This window comes from Tiliqua scincoides, chromosome 7, assembly GCF_035046505.1.
Source record: "Tiliqua scincoides isolate rTilSci1 chromosome 7, rTilSci1.hap2, whole genome shotgun sequence".
Classification (NCBI taxonomy): Eukaryota; Metazoa; Chordata; class Lepidosauria; order Squamata; family Scincidae; genus Tiliqua; species Tiliqua scincoides.
The window spans coordinates 40899423-40923646 of record NC_089827.1 but is presented as its reverse complement, the minus strand read 5'-3'; the positions used below and the strand labels follow the sequence as shown (position 1 = coordinate 40923646).

Here is a 24224-nt window from a genome sequence, read left to right as displayed (position 1 = left end):
TGAGGAAAAATACAGAAGAACAACAACAGCATTCTCCCCATTAAAGTGGCAGTACTAAATTGCAGAAGTGAAATACTGCCCAAATTAAACAGAAGAGTAAACTACTGCAGTTCAGACGAAACACAGGATAAACGAATAGGACTTTTGTATTACACCAACTAGTAAGTTATTAAAGGAGTATAATCAAGCTCTCAAACTTCATAGTCTAGATCTAGGATGAATCTTTGAACCAACAGAACTGCCTGTAAGGAAACTGCACCGGCCGCCTGTCCCTTTTACATAAATTCCAATTCTTCTACGTGTACAGAGGTACCCTCATATCTAAGAGAATGCTGCTTCCCACCTGGAAGCCAAGATCAATCTCCTAAATTTACAAGTGGAGAAAAGGGAAGAGCTCCCTGACCATCCTGGAAAAAAGAGGAACATGTACTTTCCCTGCAAGTGCATTTATACCAACATAAATATAAAATTGAAGGACAACCCGCAATGAGAAAATTATAAACTGTGGAAACAAGGGAGGAACATCATAGTGAGTCACCAGCAAGTCGTCTTTTGGGGAGAAAAGGCTGTGGCTTGCCACTGCATCACTTTCTCACCCTTTTCACCCCACAGAACAGAGGTATGCCCATGCAGCCTGCACAAGAGTGCCCTTCATTCCTAGCATTCCACTGGACTGGTTGGAGAGGAGGGCAAAGCAAAAGAAGGTCATGCCAAAAGACTGCAAAGTACATCAGCTATCTGTTCATTGCCCAAGCCTTAGGAGAAGGGTACTACGAGTGCCTCACAGTGCAGTACCTTCAAGGCTTCTTCCTCAAAATCTCCTTTTTGCACACTGCATAACTCCTTATAGGGGAACAAGAAAGGACTAGAAAGAATCCAACCACTTCTTGGTTTATTTTACTATGTAAACTGCTTTGTAGACTACTGTCATTGAAAAGTGGCATAAAAATATTCTTATTATTGATCATAAAAATATGTCCTTGGAAAGGACTTGATATTTAGAAAACCAGCCATCGGATGGGTTGTAAGTTGTAAGGAAACATCATCATCATCATCATAAAAAAGAGCAAATCTGCAAATTGAGATGCAGAGCAATGCAACAAAGCCCTGGCTTCCTGTCCAAAGTACAGGCCAAACTGGGAGGCCTCCTATTTTTATGCTAAAGTCAGCTGACTGACCCTTCTTTTGACCTGAAAATGGTGCTATCCCAGACATAAATGCTACCCTCTGGACACCTCAAAAAGAATGGCAAATTCAACCATCAGCCTGCACATGACATTCATTTTCATTTAACTTCCCACTCCCCAGAACTCCTATGCCATATGAGGACTGCACGGTTTATACACTCATTCTCTTAAAATGGCTAATTTGGATTCAGGATTCCATATGTTCCAAATTTTTCTGGCACAATTAAGCAAGATTTAATGACAGAACAAATGAAAGACCCTATACACCTGAAGTGACATGAACCTTAGCATGGATGAGGGAAGTGGCAGTAATTTTGCTCTTCACTAAACTGCTCAGAAAGCCAAGGGCAAGTGCCATGTCTGGCAAAGACTAGTTGATAGTTGCAAGGGGTAGGGCCTTCTCTTTGGTGGTGCCTCAACTTTGAAACTCCTTCCCTTCTGGGTTAAGATCAGCACCATCCTTGATAACCTTCCACTGGAGCTAAATATGTTCCATTTAGCATGTTCCCCCCTCACCGGCCTTTTCTATAGCTTTAATTACTGTTCATTCACTATGAACTGGGTTGCTATTTATCTCCTGTTGCTGTTTTTTTGTCTGCTGGTTTTGTTACTTTTAAGAACATAAGAACAGCCCCACTGGATCAGGCCACAGGCCCATCTAGTCCAGCTTCTTGTATCTCACAGAGGCCCACCAAATGCCCCAGGGAGCACACCAGATAACAAGAGACCTGCATCCTGGTGCCTCCCTTTTATTACTTATTGTTCTGCTGTTTTTTTTAGCTACTGTGCCCTTTCCCTCAGTAATTCTTGCATTTTAATCTTTGTTGTTAAGCCACCTTCGGCATCCCATTTTTATGGGAAAAAAAGCAGGATATAAATATTTTAAATAAATAGATGAAAGAAACTACTCTTATTTTAAAATAAGATAAAGCAGTACGGTGGGTCCTGAATCTCATCCTCAAAATGTAGCAGCAGACAGATGCTTACTTCCTATGTGAACAACAAAAATAAATTCAATGCTGGACACAACTGATGAGAGATAGGAATTAGGAAACCTCACTGGTGAATATTTGGTAACCACAGAGACAGTGGCCCAGTTCAGATGTAATCCTGGCTCTCAGCTTCATGATCAGGGTCATTTTGTGAGCTTAAAGTTGATCCTGATTTGAGTCTCTAGCTTGGGAGCAAACTACAGCTGGTAGTGATTATTGTAGCACCAGTTCCAACATAACAGTAAATCATAGTTATTGCTAAAGAAATGGAGGGAAAGGACCATAGGAACCTCAGAGAGAAGTGTGTGCAAGCCCATCATTTGGTAATGGGGAACAATGATGTCTGAATAGGGTGAATGAACTGAAAAGGATTCCATTATTGATCTGAAGGTAGAACCAGATAGTTTTGGATGATAGACATCCACTATGGGTACATTTATTTACAGAATGTTTCAGTTTTCTCCTGCTAGCTTTAGCCAGAAACTTTGAAATGCACAAGATGTCTATTATACCCAGATTTTATAAGGGATGACATAACCAAACCTCATTTGCAAGAACATGGGCCAGCTCAGCCATAGCCACATAAAGGCAACAAAGTAGCATGAGGCTAACTTTATCCAGCAGCACATTCTCAAGTGGCGGGAGACAAAGAAGGCCAAGGTGTGCAGCCAAGTGTCGCTTTAAGCCCCACACCATGCTACCTGTCTGAGGGAGTCTGATGAGGGAGAAGAAGGGCGGCTGGAAGAGCGGAGGCTACAGGAGAGCTCCCACTGTTCAACAACAGATCGACGAGATCGCTCGGTTTCTGGCTACAAAATAAAGTTAAGAAAGTCAAAACAGGGACATGGCAATATTAAAAGCCACACAGACAGAAGCCTTTAGGCAGAGATCTCCTTCCTTCCAACTAAATGTAGAAATATGAATTTGCTCTCCTTATATTAAGTTCACCAGCCAGGGTTCTAAACCTGAAATGTTTGAGAGAACAGTGGTACCACATTTATTAACCCAAGCTCCAAGGAGCTCAGAGCAATATATATGCTCCTTTGCCCTCAATAATTTTATCCTCACAATCCTGTTAGATAAGTAGGCTGAGAATTAGTGACTGGCACCAAGCCACCGAGTGAATTTCAAGGCTGGATGGAGATTTGAACACACTACTCTATTAGAACACACTGGCTCTGAGAAAATGCAATTGAAAGTTTAGAAAAAATATTCTTAATGTTCTAAAATTACTGACAGTGAAGTCAAAGACCAAGGCTACGAAGCAAGACACATCAAAATGCAGATGCTCATATTTGCAAACTTTTTTTATACCTGTACCAAATGTTTTTTAATTTGGCTCAATGAACAGAAATTATTGATATCCGAAGACGTGATATTTAGCAATAAGAAAGTGAAAGATATGAGCCTGTGCAGGACTAGAAAAATGGTTTCGTCCACAAGTGATACTGCATGATTGAATTCTTTGACTGAAATACTAGATTAACAAAGTAATACACACACAAAGAGAACATAGATGGTTTCCATGAAGAAAAAAAAAGCAGAATGCCAAAACACATTTGGTGGGTTGGTTTTTCAAACTCTTGAGCGTGGTAGGTTACTACTTGGCTTCTTTTGTGCTGGGCTTCTTTTTAACAAGCTAATTTTATGGCTCTTTGCTTCCCAAAACTAACAAGTATTGCAGACACTGCCCCGCTAAGCTATGTTCTGCTAGCACGTCTTGAAACTGGCTGGATCTTGGATCTACAGATCCTAGCCTACTTAATGGAAATACAAACAATAGTCTTCATAAAAAGCTCCTCTAGTTTTATAGCTTCTTTCCTATACAAGCAACAATCTTTTTAGTGGTGCCAGAAACATCTGTTTGAGAACATACAAATTATCAATTCAGCAAGCAGGAATATCAGTTAGTAAGAAACAGTAAAAAGTGGTACATTGTGTGACTTGTTTTTCCTCCAGGTACCTGAAGGTGTGCTTTAGACAATGTGATAGTATACTAATCAGCCATTACACATGACATCTGATGCCAACTATGTTATTGCTCAAGCAACCTTTGGCTTCCCATTCTACAGAACTGCAAGCAGACACAAAGCACCAGACAGACAGGGAGCTGGTCACCTGATGCCTGACTGTTGGCCTTTGCTTCAGGAGGGCAGCCAGCTGGCTTGCCCTCTGCTCAATCGTAAGCGTGCGCTCTGGCACACGGTCATCTGAAAAGAACTGGTGAGGTCTCTGCAGAACGACAAGTGAGAAAATTGAACAAAAGAGACCTGGAAAAAAATATTCATGGAAAAGCACAGCAGTATGCACAGAAAAATGCCGACAGCAAGGCAGTAAGGCCACTGCCACGTAATTCAATGCCGTACAAGTTAAGAAGGGGGTGGGGGACAAGGGGAGGAAAGAGCTCACAGATCTTTCAGGAAAAGCATTCTTTCTTATCAGCTAGAACCCACATATTGTCTACACCATGATGCCCAATGATACCCATGTTTACCTGAAGTAAGACTCACTATTTCAACAGGATTTACGCCCTTATGCATAAGATTGTGGCCTTGAAAAACTGGATTCTGCAGCTTATGGTAAAAAAATGAACAAATGTACTTCTAGGACTCCAAAGCAGTAGCACCACTGTGTAGTTGATGTGAAAGGGAACTACATCACAGAAAGCTGGGAGAGATCCCCTCCTACTTTCCACCGCTGTATGGAGATGAAGTCTGAAACATTTCTGAGGGGTGGAGGAAAGGCAGCCAGGCAGTTGCAAAGTATGTGCTAAGCTTCCTTCCATATCCACACTTCCCAATCCAAACTTTCAACTGGCTTGTTTTGGAGATGCAAGGCAATGCCAAGCTGATGGACAAGCAAAAGGCCACAGAAGAGGATCAATGGCAACCTCCACAATTCTCTCCCACAAAAGGTAGATGCTCTGCAATAGCATCTCCTGACAAAAAGGAAATGAAGAATGCCAAAGCAATAGAGCTAAAATGCATAAAATCTGAAAACAAGCACACCACATACCATCTAGAGTGGGTGAAAACCTAGTCAAGCAAGCACTTCTGTGAATGCCACACACACCATATCTGGAAATATTTTCAGACGCTTCAGAATGTTAGTTGTAGCAACACATGGCTAACTCTACTCTTTCCTGCCGCACATGCACAGTACTGCGCCCAAGGTTGAACACACCCTATCCATGCTTGTTTTGCTCATGCTGTTTTACCCGTTGCTGACTGGGACTCTGTTTTCCAGCTGGGTCAGCATGAGGCTCCTTGTCTGCCTGTTGGCAAAATAATGACCATAAAAATAACCTCAAACCTAAGAAGACAACAGTTTGTGAGGAGTCATCCTATAAGAGAAACAGTGAAAGTTCTGCAAAAGCTTTGGAGATGGGAAAGGTCATGTGAGTCCAGTGAAGAACATATCAATGTAGTTCTATGTAGAATAGTTAAAAATAACACTGTCCACAAATTGTATTAGTAATTGGTGATGGAACAATACATTTCCACACAGCAAAAGAGGAACAACAGTAAGAGACAGGTTCCAAGAAATGGTACATTAGTTTGTGTGTCTTGAAAAATCCTTGCTTTAAACGTGTGTGGTCGTTTACCTTATAGAGGAAATCTGCTATGGTACAAGGTGAAGTAACCACATTTATTTCCATTACATAAATTATTTTGAAGGGACTGGAGTCTTCTTAAGTTGTGAGTGGGAGACGGAGCTTCTAATCCAGCTAAATGACCTAAGATGCTGGCAATTCACAGCATCACCCTAAAGTAACCTGGACCATACTTTAACATACCTCACCCCAAGAAAACAGATGTTTGGAGGCAGCTTTATTTGTCCTGCATATCCATACAGCTATAGTTTTACCAAAATGTATCTTTCAATAACTCATGGAAAGAGCTGTTTGCCTCCACCCTCATTATGATAGACTATGATGTTCTAATCCAGGGATGCCCAAACGCTGGCCCAGGGGCCACTTGTGGCCCTTGGAGACTCCCAATCTGGCCTGCAGGGAACACAGTCGCCAATGAGCCTCTGGCCCTCCAATGAGCCTCTGGCCTGGAGATTTGCTGGGGCCCGACACAACTGCTCTCAGTGTGAGGGCGACTGTTCAACCTCTTGTGTGAGCTGTGGGATGAGGGCTCCCTCCACTGCTTGCTATTTCACGTTTGTGATGATACAGCGGCAGCAACGGAAAGGCCAGCCTTGCTTTGTGCAAGGCCTTGAACTATTTGCAAGACCTTCATTCATTAATAAATGTTCCATCTCTAATGTAGTCATTTATGTAAATTTATTCAAATTTAAATTAATTCTATTTTTTCTCGGCCCCTGACACAGTGTCAGAAAGATGATGTGCCCCTCCTGCCAAAAAGTCTGGACACCCCTATTTTAATCAATGAAAATAATACTTTAAAAAGTACAGCTTACTAACACTCAACACCTGACAACTAATTCTTTCAGCAGATCAAGTAGAGGTGATGAGATCTGCCTTAGTTTTTCCATCTTTGAGGGAAATACTTATGTCTATGAACAAGACAGTCAGCATAAGTGTGTTTTTGAATAGTGCTGTTTTAGCTCTGACTCGGCCCCAATATTTGTGACGTAACTAGGGCTATTCAAGGTGTCCATTCAAATTCCTCAGCAAAGAGTTACCTGGAGAAACATTTAAAGACATCAGACAGGCAAGGTGATCATACAAGTTGGAGATTTCAGGGTGCCAAAGCCAGACAATGCAGCTGAATCCAGGCATTTTAGATGCCTATCATGCTGATTAATGATACAGTGATCAATTGGTTGAGATAAGTGGAAACACAGCACACTGGAAATTGTAAAAGAAAGAGACAACTGCAGCAGACTAGAATCAGCAGAGCCTGAAACTCTTTTCAGAGCCCACGGAACCCCCATCACCCAATAACTAGGGAACATCCTGGCCTCTAGTCACTTCACAAGGAAAGAAGCTACAGCAAGGGGCCTATATTCCAGAGAGTGGCATGGTGTCCCTGATACCCCTTAACTGTCAGAAAGGTTCTCATGGTATCCTGGTGATGTAGGAAAGAGCAGTACTGCAGCTACCACCATATCTGTGAGATAAAGAACCAGTTAAATGGTGGTATTGGGTAAGTCACTTTCTCTCATAAGAAGACAGAAGGTACAGTCATGCTGTAACCTGTCAGCCCTTGATGTATGAAACATGCATTGCACATATCCTGCATAGTAGAAAGACAATGCTGTAAACTGATGAAAGACCCTTCAGTAATGACTTTCCAATAAGAGAAGACAGGTCCAACTAATTTCAACAGGAACAAAGTATGTGGTATTTCAAATCACACAGAGGCACTACATTAAATATCTTTTCCCATCACATTAAATATCTTTCCCATCAAACCAAGATACAGACCATCCCTAATGACTAAAAGTAGAAGTGACCTCTTTCAGGTCCAGAAGTAAGTATATGCCACTTCTCTAATTGCGTATAATATAATAGTTGGATGATACCTACCACAGACTTTATTCACACTTCTGGTCTGTGTCTGCTATAACGAACTACTGCACTACACAGAGAAAAAACTAACAGGGTCTGAAAAGTTCTAATTGTGCTACAATAAACTGAGACAAAGAACTAAGTCTGTTTTGGTTTTTAGAGGGGGGAGACGATCAAGACGTCTGCTGACTCTTTATTCAGCTGAAGAAGGAAACAACACAGAAAAGGCTTGTGGAAGCAGGAAGGAAATCACTTGTGGGAGTAGGGAGGAAGAGAAAGAGGAGAGGAGACAGAGCATGCAGAACGAAATCACCTGCTGGCTGGGATACGATGGAGAGGAAGTGCAAGTGGAGGAGGAAGAGAGCGTGATCACTTTTTTGGGGCAGGTCCGAGAACGCTCCTTTTTCCTCATCTTTGTTTAAAACAAGGGGAAAAAAAGAGAATAATAATAGAGCGAGAAGAAACATGGTCATCTGGTAGTTAACTTTGGGAGTTGTGACCTTGCCAAAGTTAGAAAGTTTGCACAAACAACAGATGAGATAGTGAAACAGTTCCTGCATTGAACCACTTCAGGATACAGGTAGAAAATCTTCACTGAATTTCACAAAAGAAAACAGATGTCAAGGAGAAGGGTTCTAGCTTAGCCTTCTCTCTGCTGGAAAATTAACCCATGCACAAAGCATTTTGTCATCATCATGAAGAAACATTCGACCATATGATTAACCACCTGAAGTTGTCAGTTTAGAAACAGTTTTACCATCTCACTGCCATCTGTGAAATCTCAGAAATACATCATCTGGATAAGTGTTTCTCAAACTGTGGGTTGAGACCCACTAGGTGGGTCGCAAGACAATTTCAGGTGGGTCCCCATTCACTTCAATGTTTTATTTTTAACATACGAGACTTGATACTACCATGGTATGTGACTGCATTTAGGGAAATGTTACAGACCTGTACTACTATGTATATTCTTTTAACAATGATAGTAAATGGGACTGACTCCTGGGTACGTGTGGGCAGGATTGCAGCCTAGGATTGTTAAAAATTTTCCTGCTTGATGACATCACTTCCAGTCATGACATCACTTCTGGTGGGTCCTGACAGATTTTCATTCTCAAAAGTGGGTCCTGGTGCTAAATGTGTGAGAACCAATGATCTGGAGGATTTTGACCTTACTTTTCTTTCTCCCCTTGTCAACAATATCATATTGCTGCAGATTAATGCAGAACCCTTGGAGGGCAAGTTTCCTCACGTGGCAGGAAACATCATTTGAAGGGCAACCTTCATGACCACAAATATCAGTGCTCAGTATACAATTCGTTTATCTGAATGGTTCAAGTGACAGATGTTTGGATACTCCAAAATTGGGATAAACAAAACTTCTAGGCAGAATGGAAACATGCAAAAAACAACAGACTCAAATGTAATGAGGTGCTCTCTCAAAGCCCCACCACATGGCAAAATGCAGCTGCCCACCACTATACAGTTGGCCCTTGTCATCCACAGGTTTGGCACCTGTGGATTCGACTCACCACAGATGATGACCCAGCATCTGAAGGGCCTCAGAATCCTCCTGGACGCAACTGGAAGGCACTTCTGGTCGCGTCTGGAAGGTCCTCTGAGGGCTTTCCACAGACCCCAGTACCCGCTAAAATCAGTATCTACCGGGGAAGGGGGATCTGAAACAGATCCCCTGCAGAATCCCCAGGGGATTCTGCACTCTGTTGAGAAATAGTCATATACTATTGTTAATCTACAGAATATCCTGTCTCTTCCAAATTAATTCATGCCAGCCAGAACACATTAACCAAATGTGAGTGGCTAAACATTACTGTGGAAAGGACACATTTTGCCTGGTACTCAGATTACACGAGTTTTGGTTGGTTGGGTTAGTATTCTCTTCACAATACAAGCTGCGGTAAATTCTCTTCAGGTATGTATCTTCCTACTCTACTGTTGTTTTAATCTTGGCTGTGTCTTCCAGCTCCTTCAACGTTTTCATTTTGGATTCTTCTGTTAAATATATGCAAGATAATTATTCCTATTGAAATCACTTTGAACACCTTTTGAAATCACTTTGAACACTGCCACTAAGGTGTAGAGGGGATTATCTTATTTTCCCAGAAACTCTGCAATCTAGATAGACTCCATGGTAGATACTCGCCCCTCCAGTAGATTGTATTTCTGAGTGAACAAAAGCAGATACTGAAGAATGCACAACAGAGTCTAAACTGAAGGGAGATTTCATATGACGGAAACCAAGATGGCCAGTACCATCAAACATTTATTTGAAGATCAGCTGCCATTCAACTCAAAGAAATCTCTTGCCATTACCAGTATCAAAAAAGAATACATCTGTTAACCTTTCAAGTACAAGCCCAGATCAATACATTCTACAGCTATATGTAGAACATCTTAACCTTCCTCTGCCACTCCTGCAAATATACAGCTTCTGGTTTCACAAGCATTCTGTGTGTTCATGTGTGTACACAGGCATTGTAAGTATGCAAATGAACAAACAAGTTAGAGCGTGAGATAAGTTTACTAGAACTACACAACAACACATGTACTCATTATGTATATAATAGCTATGATTTCCACCTTCCCCTCCTCTCAAGCAGCGGGATAGAGAATTCAGATCTTTTTTATAAAGAACTGCTTTCATCCAAAGTGCAATCCAGGGATCTCCCATGTAGTCACCATCAGAACCAATATTATATATACATGCACATAATTCCTAAAAGTGGCTTATTCCCACCTTTTTGAGAGTTTAAAACTCTTAGTATGATTTTTTTTTTTTGGTAGAGGAGTGTCTCTCTAATACTGAAAGGCCCAGTTGGCCTACGTTGTTGGTGAAGCAAGAAGAATGGGAACTGCATTTCCACAGGAGGTTTTCCATTTCCTTTCTTAACTCACATACTCTTGATTTACACCCAACTGCTTCTTGTACTGTACAATACCTCTATAGTGCTAAGAAGTTAAGGCAGTACCAACTAGAAGAAGTGGTATAGAGGTAGTGATCACAGGTAACCTCATTTCTTAATGCTGATGCTGTCAACTGGCTGTATGGGTTAAGATGGCAATCCTCTATGCCAGGGGTTCTCAAACTGCGATGTCATGACACCCCACCCAGAGAGCCCTGGTCTCTGCCCCCTTAAGGGGTGGAGAAGAGGGAAGGCAGTGACAGGATCCGCTGGATCGCAACACTTTGTAGGGGCACAGGGACTTGCTGCCACTTATCAGAGCCTGCAAGCAGCCTCCTGGGAGTGCGGGGAACCCCCTTACTGCGGCTCAAATTCTCCGTGAGAGTTCTATACCCTCTATTCTGCTCTATACTCTCAGAAATAAAATGAAACCCAGTTCATTCGCTGCATACATCTGAGGCAGTTAAAAGGGATGGGTGGACAGTGAGCGAATACAAGACCTGCTATCACCCATTTCCCCTGAACAACATAAACAAACTAGCTCAGGAGAGCTTAGCAAATCAACTAAGGAGAATTTTGACTTGATTGATGGGCATAGAATAAATCCCTTTTTGCTCCTAGTTGACAAGCCTAAAATCAAAGGGCTGTTTTTCTGGAATCCCTATTTGCTACCTGCTGCTACGTCTTCAAGAAACTAAACCAAAGGATGCTACATCTCCACATTCTTATATCTGCCGGCCAAAGAGACAGAGGAATTCAATCTGAATTGCTGGATTAGGTTTGCCCACAAGCTATTTCATTATTTATGGTAATGCTAAAATCTTACTAGCAGCTCTGAAAACATCTCTTTATGACTCACTAACGAGATGTGGAGCTCCTTGTCACAGGAAGTGGTGATGGCTTCTTATCTAGATGCCTCTAAGAGGGGATTGGACAAATTTCTGGAGGAAAAGTTCATCACGGGTTACAAGTCATGATAGGTATGTACAAGCTCCACAGAAGTAGGCTACCTCAGATTGCCAGATGCAGAGGAGGGCACCAGGACGCAGGTTGTGTCTTGTCATCTTGTGTGCTCCCGAAAGCATTTGGTGGGCCACTGTGAGATACAGGAAGCTGGACTAGATGGGCCTTTGACATGTTCCAGCAGGGCTCTTCTTATGAGATTCACAGAAAAAGCTATTCTACTATATTAACCAGACATATTGAAAAACAAGTAATATTGAAATTTGCTGTAAACTGACCAGCCAAATAAGCTTTGCCTAAAGGTTCTAGTGATACCAAAAATACTTTCTCAACAAAAAGAGAATAAAAATGTGCTAAAAAATCCTAGTTTTTGAGAGTCCCTCACTAGAAAGAAGTAGTCTCAACTTTGTGTGAAGAAAAAGAACAATAAATAATGCTGCCCATGGACTAGGACCCTCTTGTCCAGGCACACGGGAACAATGCAAGAACCAATGAGAAATGGTTCCCCCTATGGGGAGAAAAGTGGGATAAATATGGTAAATAAATTAAATGAAGAACTAATTCTATTCAGTACTAAGATTATGTTATCAGAAGTTGATCTTGGACAGTTTATTTGCCTCCTTGCCTATTCACCTTTTCTCTACTACTGGAAACTCTTCAAGATTGGAATCTGTCATAGGAAAAATCATATTCTATTGGCTCTTTTTGTTGATCTGTTCTTTGCTGAGCAATGTAATAGCACTTCCTTGGCAGCATTCACATGACACAGAGGACAATTGTGGAGACTGAGGCAATATCCAAAGCAGTTCAAGCTTTAGCACACTGAAGTAAAGAGCTTCTAAAAATAACTTGCAGAAGGTTTTCAGATACACAGCAGGAGTCAACACCAGGGCTTCATTTTAGGGAAAGTAATTCATCAAGAGGCAAAGACCAGATCAAAGTCTATCCCCAGAATGACAAAAGCTGGTACCAGTGCCAAGAAAAGTGGAGAGTTCATACTTTATTCCCTGCTGCCTTTGATAAAACACATCAATTGGTAGGATTCAGTACATTTCAACTCTCTAGTGTGAGTCATCAGGCACTCTCCAGTTCCTATAAACAATTACAGGAAGCACTTCCTAAGAACCAGGTATATATTGTGTAACCATTTTTCTAGTTGGCAGTGTCAGAAGAGAAGCTGTCCTACATTACACTCTCCAACCTCAGCATCTTCCCCTGGACAGTAATTCCCCTGGATATTAAAACATCCTAAACACAGTAACTCACCCTGCAATTCTTTCTTCCCATTATACAAGTTGGACTATACAAGTTGATAGGAAAACATATATAAAATGTTCAGATAATGATTTTCATGAGCATTGCTCAAAGAAGCAATTGTGTGACTAGTAAAGATAATGTAAATAAGAAGTACTTGGAAGAACAATTTATGCTTAAATATTAATGGGTAAAAGAAGGGGGGGAATCAAACTTCTTGGTATGATACCTCACCTACTTAGCCTTAATATAGCCTGCACACACAAGAATATATAAGGTGGTTTGATATGGAAAAGCAACAGCCAATAGGGTGGTAGCTTAGATGAGGGTGAACCATCACAGTCATTCATTTGGTTTTATTTTACCTGTTTCCACTGAGGCATAGTGGCAGGACGGCCCTGCTCTCGTTGTCGGTAGGCTGGCTGGTTGAGAATACGGTCTTGATAAGGCAGGGCAGGCTGCTGCATGCATATCATAGAGAAAGCAGGATGGAGGCCACCAAGGGCATTAACACAAAACAAAACTCACAAAGAAACCCAGAAGGGAATGGGGATAGATGTTGGACAGGGTGGTCAGCAGACAGACATTTAGGAAGAAAAAAAATGGAGTAAGAAAAAAATTAGTTGGCAAATAAAATATAAAGAAAGAGAAAAGTAAAGAAAGAGACGGAAACAGTTCTCTTTCATGACTCTCAACCTCTAATTGCTTGGACTAGTTAATTTGATAGGCTTAGCTTGGGACTGGAAGGAATTTTCAACTATGAGCAGAATGAACAATAATGGGAACAAAAGAACTCCATTAGTTCTACAATAGGGATTTACGTATATGGCACCCAGAATGTCTTCATTGAACTTTAATGACTTGAGCGAAGATTCTCTCTTCTGCTTGGCTTTCAGGTCTTTCAACCTTTTTTCTAAAGCACTGAACATGGGCACAAATGGAAAGGGGATGAAGTGCCTGTACCTGTGCTGGAGGGCTATGCTAATTTTCTTTCACAGCTTCTTCGTCTGGTTTTACTTTTGTGCCTCAAACCTGCCATGTTAAGAGGAGGGACAGAGTTTTCTCTTGCCAAGACGACTGTTTGGAGTTCATAGTTTCACATGGAATGGATGGTTTTAGTTCAGGTATTCCTTGCCCATTACATAGTAGCACATTACAAAATGGACTGTGCACACTGATGAACAAGAAAATACTTTATCTTTGCCATGCTCAAGAAGGCTATATTACACAGGATGCCTGGAGAATGACAGCAACCCTCTAGCTAAGAAGACAAACTTTCTCAAGCAAAAAAGCTTGTTATGTGCAAAGTAGTTCACAGAGACAGTTATATAAAGTCTTCCACCATATGATCAAAAGATAACAATATTTCAAAAACTGGTTTACAAAAAGATATTTGCTTGAAGTATGCACACAACTCATGTAGTTTCACACACCAGAATTTCACACAAAACATGATATATGGGGGGTGCTGGTGGTTTTGCAAAGCAACAATTTTACATTAACTGGGAAACCAGTTAAACCTCCAGTACCAAAGCTGGAGACCTGGACAAAAGATGAGCAAGATGTAAAGAACTCTTTGTAATTCAGTCATGCCCACTTTTACACTGATACAAAGCTTGGAATAGTTCTTGGCACCAGAGCCCCTCCACCCACTCCTATGCTAAGATGCCTTATCTATGGTGGGCACATATAACTTACTTGGGAACAAAGAATAATCCTTTTAACCTTCCAGTCAGACTCAATACCTCTGGGTATCTCTGTTATACTAGCTGGATCCTGCTAGTTAACAGCTGGTTAAGGCCCCAAAGACATGAAAACCTTTCCCACCTGTCTCCGGATGCCTGTAGATGGCACAGGTGCATTCTCCTCAAATTTGGCCAGCAGCTGCGTTGCCATGGACTTCACTTTATTCTGATTCCCAATGGTGGCATCTATCTTCCTCTCGGTCAAGGCGCTCACCAGGGTGGGCCTCTCTTCCCGATAGCTGCGGGAGCTGTCCTCCTGACAAATCAGGATGAATTACATATTAATGCAATCTTTTAGGGATCCCTGTCAAACTCCAATTTTGCACGCCACTCTGCATTTCTATTCAACTATTCAACAGTACCAACTTAAAGTTAGTTCTCTCAGAGGACACTACATATTTTCATACATTCTATAAGCTTATCTCCAGGCATATTAAGGCGCTACTGCCCAGAGCACAGTTGGAAATATTACTCACAACATGCTAAAACTACAGATATAATTGAAGCCTTCTATATTCAACACAATTACATCACTCTGTCAATTTTGGTGGATTATTTGGATTCCTAAGAATCTACAGTCTCATTTGCACCAACAGCAGATGAGGTGGCAAACCTATTTCTGTCCAGACATGTCAGCAGGAAGTAAGAATGCTTCTTCCTGACATTTAGTTCTCTATGCACAAAAATTCTTTTAAATATGGAGGGGCATCCAATTGTGCTGGAATCAAGACCAACAGCCTGATGAGATACAATATTGTGTCTCTGCTAACTGAGCGAAGGATCATCTTTTTAAGTGGTGGTCCTCTTATATTTAGTCAGAGGAGATGAGCTGTCCATCTTCACTCCAGCATAGCATCTTTTCTAGTGGCCATTTCCTGGTGTTCCTTTTGCTTTGGGGACAGTGAACCATCTATTTAGCTTTTGAAACAACTTTGTGAACTTTTTTGTTGGAAAGCGGTATAGAAGTGTTCTTAATAACCACTTCCACCACCCAGACATTATATTTCCTCATATAATCTTCATGGGAATTAGGCCTAGCAATTTTTAAAATTGCCTTTAAATTCTTTGTGGCTGTGCAGGTTGTGTGTTCAATATTCTATTGAACAAGCCAAGCAACTCTTCCTAGTTTCTACTAAACTTCCACCTTATAAACCCCTATTTTTTTTTCCTTTCTCCTGCTAAGAATTCAAAGTTTTAAGGAAACCTAAATACCACAAATCAGAATAAATTGTGCAAAGGAGTGGTCAAGTTTCATAGACAGGACAGGGGAAAATCTGGTAGCTGTGCTAAGAAAACGAACTGCACAATCCAGCCACTAAAATGTACATCTAAGTGCTCTCTGGTTTGGGTACTCTCCATCTACTGCCAGCATTCATTACATATTCTATATTTATAATTTTTGAAGAAAATAATTTTTATTTTAAAAAATAACTTGTTAAAAATTCATGTGATTCAATTCAAGATACCTATTTCCATGCTAAAGATAATAGAGGAGGAGCCTATTTAGACCATGGATGCTCCTAGACCTTTTCAATATACAGACAGTGTTACTATGGAAAAAATCTCAATATGAAGCAAAAGCTGATGCAAAACACATTGTTGAAGAATACTCACATCTTCTGACTGGCTTGTTTTCCTTCTTTTTCCTGCACCATCTAGGTCTCTCTCTTTTTTATCCTAAGCACAAAAGAAATCCTTAGTGTCCAATTTCACAGCCCATAATAATCCCTGCAAAGGCATTTTAGACTAAAACTAAAGCATCTTTTTTAGACTGAGAGGTGTTTTTGGGTGGCATTGACAAAGGGAACCATATATATATATATATATATATATGTATATATATATATATATATATATATATATATATATATATATATATATATATATATATATATATATATATATATATATATATATATATATATATATATATATATATATATATATCACCTTGTGAATCTTTTTGTTGAAAAGTGATATATTCATCATAATCTCAAATGGTTCCCAAACCCTGTTTTTCCTTTTAAAATAACTGAGGTTCACCTTCAATGAAACTTATCTTTCAGTTCAGTAGATTCAACTTCCCATTCATTTGATCCTACTACCTCTGCACCAGAGCTGCATCAACAGCTGCATGTAAAAGACTGATCCCAAAGGCCATGCAGCAGCAGGATTACATTCCCCCCCAGAACTTAATATTGGACTTTAAACAACATTGCTTCTTAAGCAGCTTTTATTCAAAGAGATCAAAGCTGATATGAAGATCAAAGCAAGAATAAATTGAATCCAAATCCAACCAGGTTTTTAAAAGGATTTTGGAGGCCTGCATTTATCCCAGCTACAAAAAACCAGCCATGTAAGAAAAATGTATGGAGAGCCTTCCCATAGATCTGCAGGTAAAACAAGTTTTAAATGTCACACAGACACCTCAAAGAACTTGATAGTACCCATCCTTTGTCTGGTTCCTTCCAACCCAAATGACCAGTGCTGTCAGAATTTCACAGCTCCAAAACTTATTTTGAGAGCTGTACATATGAGTTGTAACACAGCACTGGAAATTATGTTCCAGCTTAGAAAAATAGTTCGAAGTTTCAAGTGTGGTACAGAGAGCTGCAGTCCTGGTAATTCCATATGCACCATTCTTTTGTACATGCTGTTGCCAATTCAGCAAGATATGCACGTGTGCACACAGAGTATATTTCTGAGTATGCATTGCCCTCATTAGACTGAGGCAAGTACATGTACATAAACACACTTTCTAAAAAAAATTTTCTCTTCAAAACCATTGTGGCTACCTTTGGTGTCCGTTTCCGAGAAATGCTCTGCCCCAGCTTGCTAAGGAAGGAGATTGGAGATTTGGTGCTAGCAATTAATGCAGCTTTTTCTTCTGCATTCAGGTCCAGATTGTCTGCAGACACAAAAACGATAATGCAGACAGAGAAAATATTATAGACTTTAGGGTCCAAAAAGTCCTTACATCTTAGGCATACCTAGCATATACCTTGCACCTAATCTTTAAGCAGTGAAGTTTAAAGCAGAAACTTTAAATAGCAAAGTTTCAAAACCAAACCTGAAGTTTCTCTTTCACTATAGCTCAGATCATTTGAGATCAATCAGACCATGACTAGCCTTAAACACAAAAAGTTGCCTTATACCAAACTGGACCATTAATCTTTCTAGCTAGCCCAGTATTATCTACTCCAGTGACAGGTTTCACCTGAAGGGTCTTTCCCAGCTCTACCTGCAGATGTCAAAGTTTTAACTGATACCTTTTCATGCAAAATATCTGCTCCACAGTTGAGCTAGAGCCCCTCAGCTTCCTTACCAAGTCATTCAAAAGTGGTAAGGAAGAGGGAGACAAAAGTCCAGGAAATATTCAAGAAGAATTTAATCAGTACTTGCTTCTGGTTAGATGCCATTTAAAATGCTTATTATGGAGAGAATTTAACTTCTACAATGAACACAACTGAAGCTTCAGACACTGTCATCTATTCTCTACAAAACTAACATCTAGAGCAGTTGTCAGCCTTGAGTAAGAATAAGTGGCTTATACAACACCTTTTTCACCTAAACATGCTGGTACAGAGAGCTCCTTTGAGTAAAGACACCATCATTCCACATGCATCTCTCCTTATTGTTCATACTAAGCTCTGGCCCTGCTGTAGTATCAACTGAAGGTAGGACTAGTTTTGTTTTATGACCTGGTAAACTGTCCCAAATGCTTGTTAGCTGAAGGGCCACATACATACAAATAACACACACATAATTTTTAATAAAAAATAAAAGTACAACAAAAAGCTTGTGAAGCCCTGACAATTTACACAGCAACACTGTAAAGACATTACAGAGTTATAGGACAGCCCTTGATATAATGTTAATAGGGCTATGGCAAACCTCACTCCTTGAGCTTGGAAATCTCTGCGTCTAACACAATTTGCAAGACACACATTCATCTTCTAATGTATGTGTGACAAAAACAAGTCATATCCTGGCGTAAGCATCAGAATATAAAACATTGAAACATTGAAAAAAAGGAACTGAATGACTGACTATTGCAGTAGCTATATCCTAAGCCTCCTTACCATTGGAAGGGAGGGAGTCCTTGAACATCTCATAGAACTGGGTGAGATACATGACCATGGACAGCTTGTCCGGCTCACCAACAGACGCCATATCTTTGCCAGTCATGATGGGAGAGATTCCAAATTCCTTCTCAGCAATGTCAAATGCCAGTTGGTTATTCTTCTCCACACTGTGTTCATCTAGGGAATCAAAATCTCTGCCAGAGGAAAAAAAAATTGCCTGATATTACAAAGGGGAAGTTTCTGTTCTCAGATGTCAAAATGGTTCACTCCAACCACAGTCTCCTTAAGGAAACTACAGAGTCCATCCTTCCCATTTACAATGCTATCAGAAGAACTTTTCATAACTCTTTCCCATGCAAATGCAACAATCTAGCATAACTGAACATACACCCAGATTTTAAGGTTAATTACATACATGAGGTCGGGGCGGTATCGATGGATAATGGCACACAGTGCTAGGCCACTCTTCCAAGACATTGTAAGATCTGTTACGTTCACGCCAACATAGCCATCCGTCTGCCTCTGACACCAGCCTAGGAGTTTGCTAGAACGAGCTACTGACTCTGAAATAAAAATGGATATATTTTTGTTATCATCTTTTGACCTAATGCATCAAACTGCTTTTTATGTCATCATTTATACCTCACATTTCTATTTAAAATGATTCTTAAGGTGGTTTACAAATGACATAACAAATGCATAAAACAATCCCAACAAAAAAAAACCAGCATAATAAAAACACCGTATCAGCAAACAGCAAGTTATAATACATATCAGTAAGAGCACTAATAAAATGCCCACCAAGCTTTAAAGCAGGCAGGGCAGTGGTGGTAGATGACTCTGCAGCAGGAGACTATTTCACAGTTTAGACACCATGAGCAAAAAGGTTCCCCTTCTCTTGTACTCATCTTCTGTTGATGAAAATCCAAGAAGGGCCCCAGGAATTGATATTAAAAAAATCTGAGCTGCTTCATATGGAAGAAGACAGTTCCAGAGATACCCTCATTCCAAGCCAGGATCTTGAAGAGGACACCAATGGTCAGGTTTGGATGTCTATACTGCTTTTACAAATACACAAACAATGCTCTTCTAAAGTGAAGAGCATTATCATTTGAGAACTTAACTACTGAATGTAACCTGCATATTTTCTGCTCCAGAAGCAAATGGACAGAGACAAAACAAAATGTAATACCTTGAGGACAGAACTAGAACATACCATTTCGTGATAGTTTTGGTGTCCTGGAGTTCACCAAATTTTCTATTTCCAGGTGAATGTCTTTCAAGTCTCCTGTATCATACAAGTGACGTACCTGCAGCAGGTTCAAAAATGACAGATGGCTCACATTAAGCTTTAAAAGAAGAATGTAAATAGGATGTAAAAGGAAAGAGGATTTGTTCACTGAAACAGGTGTGAGCAAATTAGTCAAGTATATGTTCTCCCTACAGATGTTAAGATTAGCGTAACCAGGCTTGGAAGACTGCGTTATCACCAACAAGTGCTGTTGTGACTGGTCACATTTATTGTATAAATGAGAACAATAAATGAGGCAGTTCTATAACAGCACTGTTTCCACAGAAAAGACCCTACTTCTCACTGCCGTCCTCTTGATTGCTGACAGATGCAGCACATTCAGTAAGGCCCTTTCTGTAAATCCTTGTATTTATTCTTCCACAAGAAACGAAGCCAATCACAGTTCCTAGTCATCTATATAAGAGATACATCTGGATTATTTGAGCATCCATTTTTTGTAGGCAAACTTATTCCTACCTGACATGGTTCAGTTAAATACCATAAACAGTGGGACTTCTCCCCCAGAAGTGGGCTGAAACTTAAAAATAGCAGTGGCCAGACTCCCCTCCAGGCCACTCACCAAACATGGGTGCACCCTTAGGGACAAGACATCAGAAAGCACCGCACGCAATAAAAACGTTTGCTTCTCCACCTTAGCGCATAATCCAAACCTTATCTGCCTGGTGCAGTGACCGCTGCGCCAACACAGGGTACAGCAAATGTGCTGTAAAGCAAATTCATGCCACCTGTAGAGCAAGCAGCACCAACAGGGAGATCTGTACCACTCCTCCTCCTAAAGATCAGCCACTGGCACAGTTGAGTGAAGCGCCAGAGGGTGGCGGGAGGGTGGAGCGGAGACTGGGAGGGGGCATTTCTAGGTGGGTGGATCAGACCCGGGGGGGGGGGCAGGATTGGCAGAGCCAATCTCTATCATATCCTGAGCCCTGTCCTGGGCCTCTTGATATTAGCAGGTGCAGATCTGAGAAACCCCACAGGACAGGCTGCGGCGTTACTCGGCATAAGGGGAAAGATATCCCCTTACCCCAAGGAGACTCCCAGATTGCTCCAAACTAGTGCTGGATACAGCAAAGGCTGTGTGGCGCCACTGTGCCAGCACTAGTTAGGATTGGACTGCCCATCACTTTTATACATTACTACTTACAGGGCCATGTTGTGTCTTTGTTTATACAAGATTACTGTTTTGCCTTAATATCTTCCTGCTCATCCTGGCCTTCCTTTTCTGCTGTGTCCATGTATTATCTCAGGGGTGCCCAAACCCCAGCCCTGGGGCCACATGTGGCCCTAGAGGCCACTCAGTGAGGCCCTCAGAGAGCGCCCAGTCTCCAATGAGCCTCTGGCCCTCCGGAGATTTGTTGGAGACTGGACTGGCCCGACGCAACTGCTCTCAGCATGAAGGCAACTGTTTGACCTCTTGCATGAGCTGTGGGGATGAGGGCTTCCTCCACTGCTTGCTGTTTCACAGCTGTGATGCAGTAGCTGCAGCAATGGAAAGGCCAGCCTTGCTTTGTGCAAGACCTTTTATAGGTCTTGAGCTATTGCAAGACCTTCATTCATTCATATAAGTTCATCTTTAATATATTCATTTATGTAAACTTACATAAATTTATTCAAATTTTAAATGTAAATTAATTCTTTTTCCCCCCGGCCCCTGACACAGTGTCAGAGAGATGATGTGGCCCTCCTGCCAAAAACTTTGGACACCCCTGTATTATCTGAATAACTTTGCCTTCTTTACTCACAAATTAAGAACATAAGAACATAAGAACAGCCCCACTGGATCAGGCCATAGGCCCATCTAGTCCAGCTTCCTGTATCTCACAGCAGCCCACCAAATGCCCCAGGGAGCACACCAGATAACAAGAGACCTCATCCTGGTGCTCTCCCCTACATCTGGCATTCTGACTTAACCCATTCCTAAAATCAGGAGGTTGCGCATACACATCATCGCTTGTACCCCATAATGGATTTTTCCTCCAGAAACCCGTCCAATCCCCTTTTAAAGGCGTCTAGGCTAGACGCCAGCACCACATCCTGTGGCAAGGAGTTCCACAGACCGACCACGCGCTGAGTAAAGAAATATTTTCTTTTGTCTGTCCTAACCCGCCCAACACTCAATTTTAGTGGATGTCCCCTGGTTCTGGTATTATGTGAGAGTGTAAAGAGCATCTCCCTATCCACTCTGTCCATCCCCTGCATAATTTTGTATGTCTCAATCATGTCCCCCCTCAAGCGTCTCTTTTCTAGGCTGAAGAGGCCCAAACGCCGTAGCCTTTCCTCATAAGGAAGGTGCCCCAGCCCCGTAATCATCTTAGTCGCTCTCTTTTGCACCTTTTCCATTTCCACTATGTCTTTTTTGAGATGCGGCGACCAGAACTGGACACAATACTCCAGGTGTGGCCTTACCATAGATTTGTACAACGGCATTATAATACTAACCGTTTTGTTCTCAATACCCTTCCTAATGATCCCAAGTATAGAATTGGCCTTCTTCACTGCCGCCGCACATTGGGTCGACACTTTCATCGACCTGTCCACCACCACCCCAAGATCTCTCTCCTGATCTGTCACAGACAGCTCAGAACCCATCAGCCTATATCTAAAGTTTTGATTTTTTGCCCCAATGTGCATGACTTTACACTTACTGACATTGAAGCGCATCTGCCATTTTGCCGCCCATTCTGCCAGTCTGGAGAGATCCTTCTGGAGCTCCTCACAATCACTTCTGGTCTTTACCACTCGGAAAAGTTTGGTGTCGTCTGCAAACTTAGCCACTTCACTGCTCAACCCTGTCTCCAGGTCATTTATGAAGAGGTTGAAAAGCACCGGTCCCAGGACAGATCCTTGGGGCACACCGCTTTTCACCTCTCTCCATTGTGAAAATTGCCCATTGACACCCACTCTCTGCTTCCTGGCCTCCAACCAGTTCTCAATCCACGAGAGGACCTGTCCTCTAATTCCCTGACTGTGGAGTTTTTTCAGTAGCCTTTGGTGAGGGACCGTGTCAAACGCCTTCTGAAAGTCCAGATATATAATGTCCACGGGTTCTCCCGCATCCACATGCCTGCTGACCTTTTCAAAGAATTCTATAAGGTTCGTGAGGCAAGACTTACCCTTACAGAAGCCATGCTGACTCTCCCTCAGCAAGGCCTGTTTGTCTATGTGTTTTGAGATCCTATCTTTGATGAGGCATTCCACCATCTTACCCGGTATGGATGTTAGGCTGACCGGCCTATAGTTTCCTGGGTCCCCCCTCTTTAACTTTTTAAAAATAGGCGTGACATTTGCTATCCTCCAATCTTCTGGTACCGTGGCCGTTTTGAGGGACAAGTTGCATACCTTAGTCAAGAGATCTGCAACTTCATTCTTCAATTCCTTAATAACCCTTGGGTGTATGCCATCAGGGCCCGGTGACTTATTGATCTTTAATTTATCAATGAGGTCTGAAACATCTTCTCTTTTAACCTCTATCTGACTTAACTCCTCGGTCAGGAGGGGCCGTTCGGGCAGCGGTATCTGCCCGAGGTCTTCTGCCGTGAAGACAGATGCAAAGAACTCATTTAATTTCTCTGCCATCTCTAAGTCTCCTTTTATCTCCCCTTTCCCTCCCTCACCATCCAGAGGGCCAACCGCTTCTCTGGCGGGTTTCCTGCTTCTAACATATTTGAAGAAGCTTTTATTATTCCCCTTAATGTTGCTGGCCATGCGTTCCTCATAGTCTCGCTTGGCCTCCCCTATCACCTTCTTACATTTCTTTTGCCACAGTTTATGTTCCTTTTTATTCTCTTCATTAGGGCAAGACTTCCATTTACGGAAGGAAGCTTCCTTGCCCTTCACAGCCTCTCTAACTTGGCTGGTTAGCCATGCGGGCACCCTCCTGGATTTCGTGGAACCCTTCTTTCTTTGCGGTATACACCTCTGCTGGGCCTCTATTACTGTTGTTTTAAGCAGCCTCCATGCTCTCTGGAGAGATTGGACTCTTTTTACCCTCCCTTTCAACCTCCTTCTAACCAGCCTCCTCATTTGAGGGAAGTCCGCCCGTCGGAAGTCAAGGGTTTTTGTTAGAGATTTGCCTGGTATTCTTCCCCCAACGTGCACGTCAAAACGGATCGCAGCATGATCACTGTTCCCCAATGGCTCAGTAACGTTTACATCTCTAACCAGGTCCTGCGTACCGCACAATATTAAATCCAGAGTCACCTGTCCTCTGGTGGGCTCTGTGACTAGCTGATCTAAGCCACAGTCATTTAGCACGTCAAGAAATCCGGTTTCCTTATCGTGAC

At 41.7% G+C, this 24224-nt stretch overlaps 1 protein-coding gene across 18 annotated transcripts in view; it reads right to left on the bottom strand.

Annotated features, from left to right (window-relative positions):
• Positions 1 to 24224, bottom strand: part of MICAL3 (microtubule associated monooxygenase, calponin and LIM domain containing 3) — a 257846-nt gene that overhangs the window by 95197 nt on the left and 138425 nt on the right. For 11 of the 18 annotated variants that reach the window (XM_066633712.1, XM_066633717.1, XM_066633708.1 and 8 more), the window contains 11 exons: positions 19849 to 19942; positions 19048 to 19195; positions 18630 to 18826; positions 17343 to 17455; positions 16162 to 16224; positions 14630 to 14803; positions 13168 to 13263; positions 7975 to 8073; positions 5397 to 5453; positions 4298 to 4411; positions 2881 to 2988 (listed from right to left, as the gene is read on the bottom strand). In XM_066633712.1, the coding sequence (XP_066489809.1) occupies positions 2881 to 2988; positions 4298 to 4411; positions 5397 to 5453; positions 7975 to 8073; positions 13168 to 13263; positions 14630 to 14803; positions 16162 to 16224; positions 17343 to 17455; positions 18630 to 18826; positions 19048 to 19195; positions 19849 to 19942 (1263 nt within the window). Of the gene's footprint in view, positions 1 to 2880; positions 2989 to 4297; positions 4412 to 5362; positions 5454 to 7974; positions 8074 to 13167; positions 13264 to 14629; positions 14804 to 16161; positions 16225 to 17342; positions 17456 to 18629; positions 18827 to 19047; positions 19196 to 19848; positions 19943 to 24224 lie in introns of those variants that run through there. The other 7 variants (XM_066633727.1, XM_066633718.1, XM_066633716.1 and 4 more) reach the window with 4 other exon arrangements.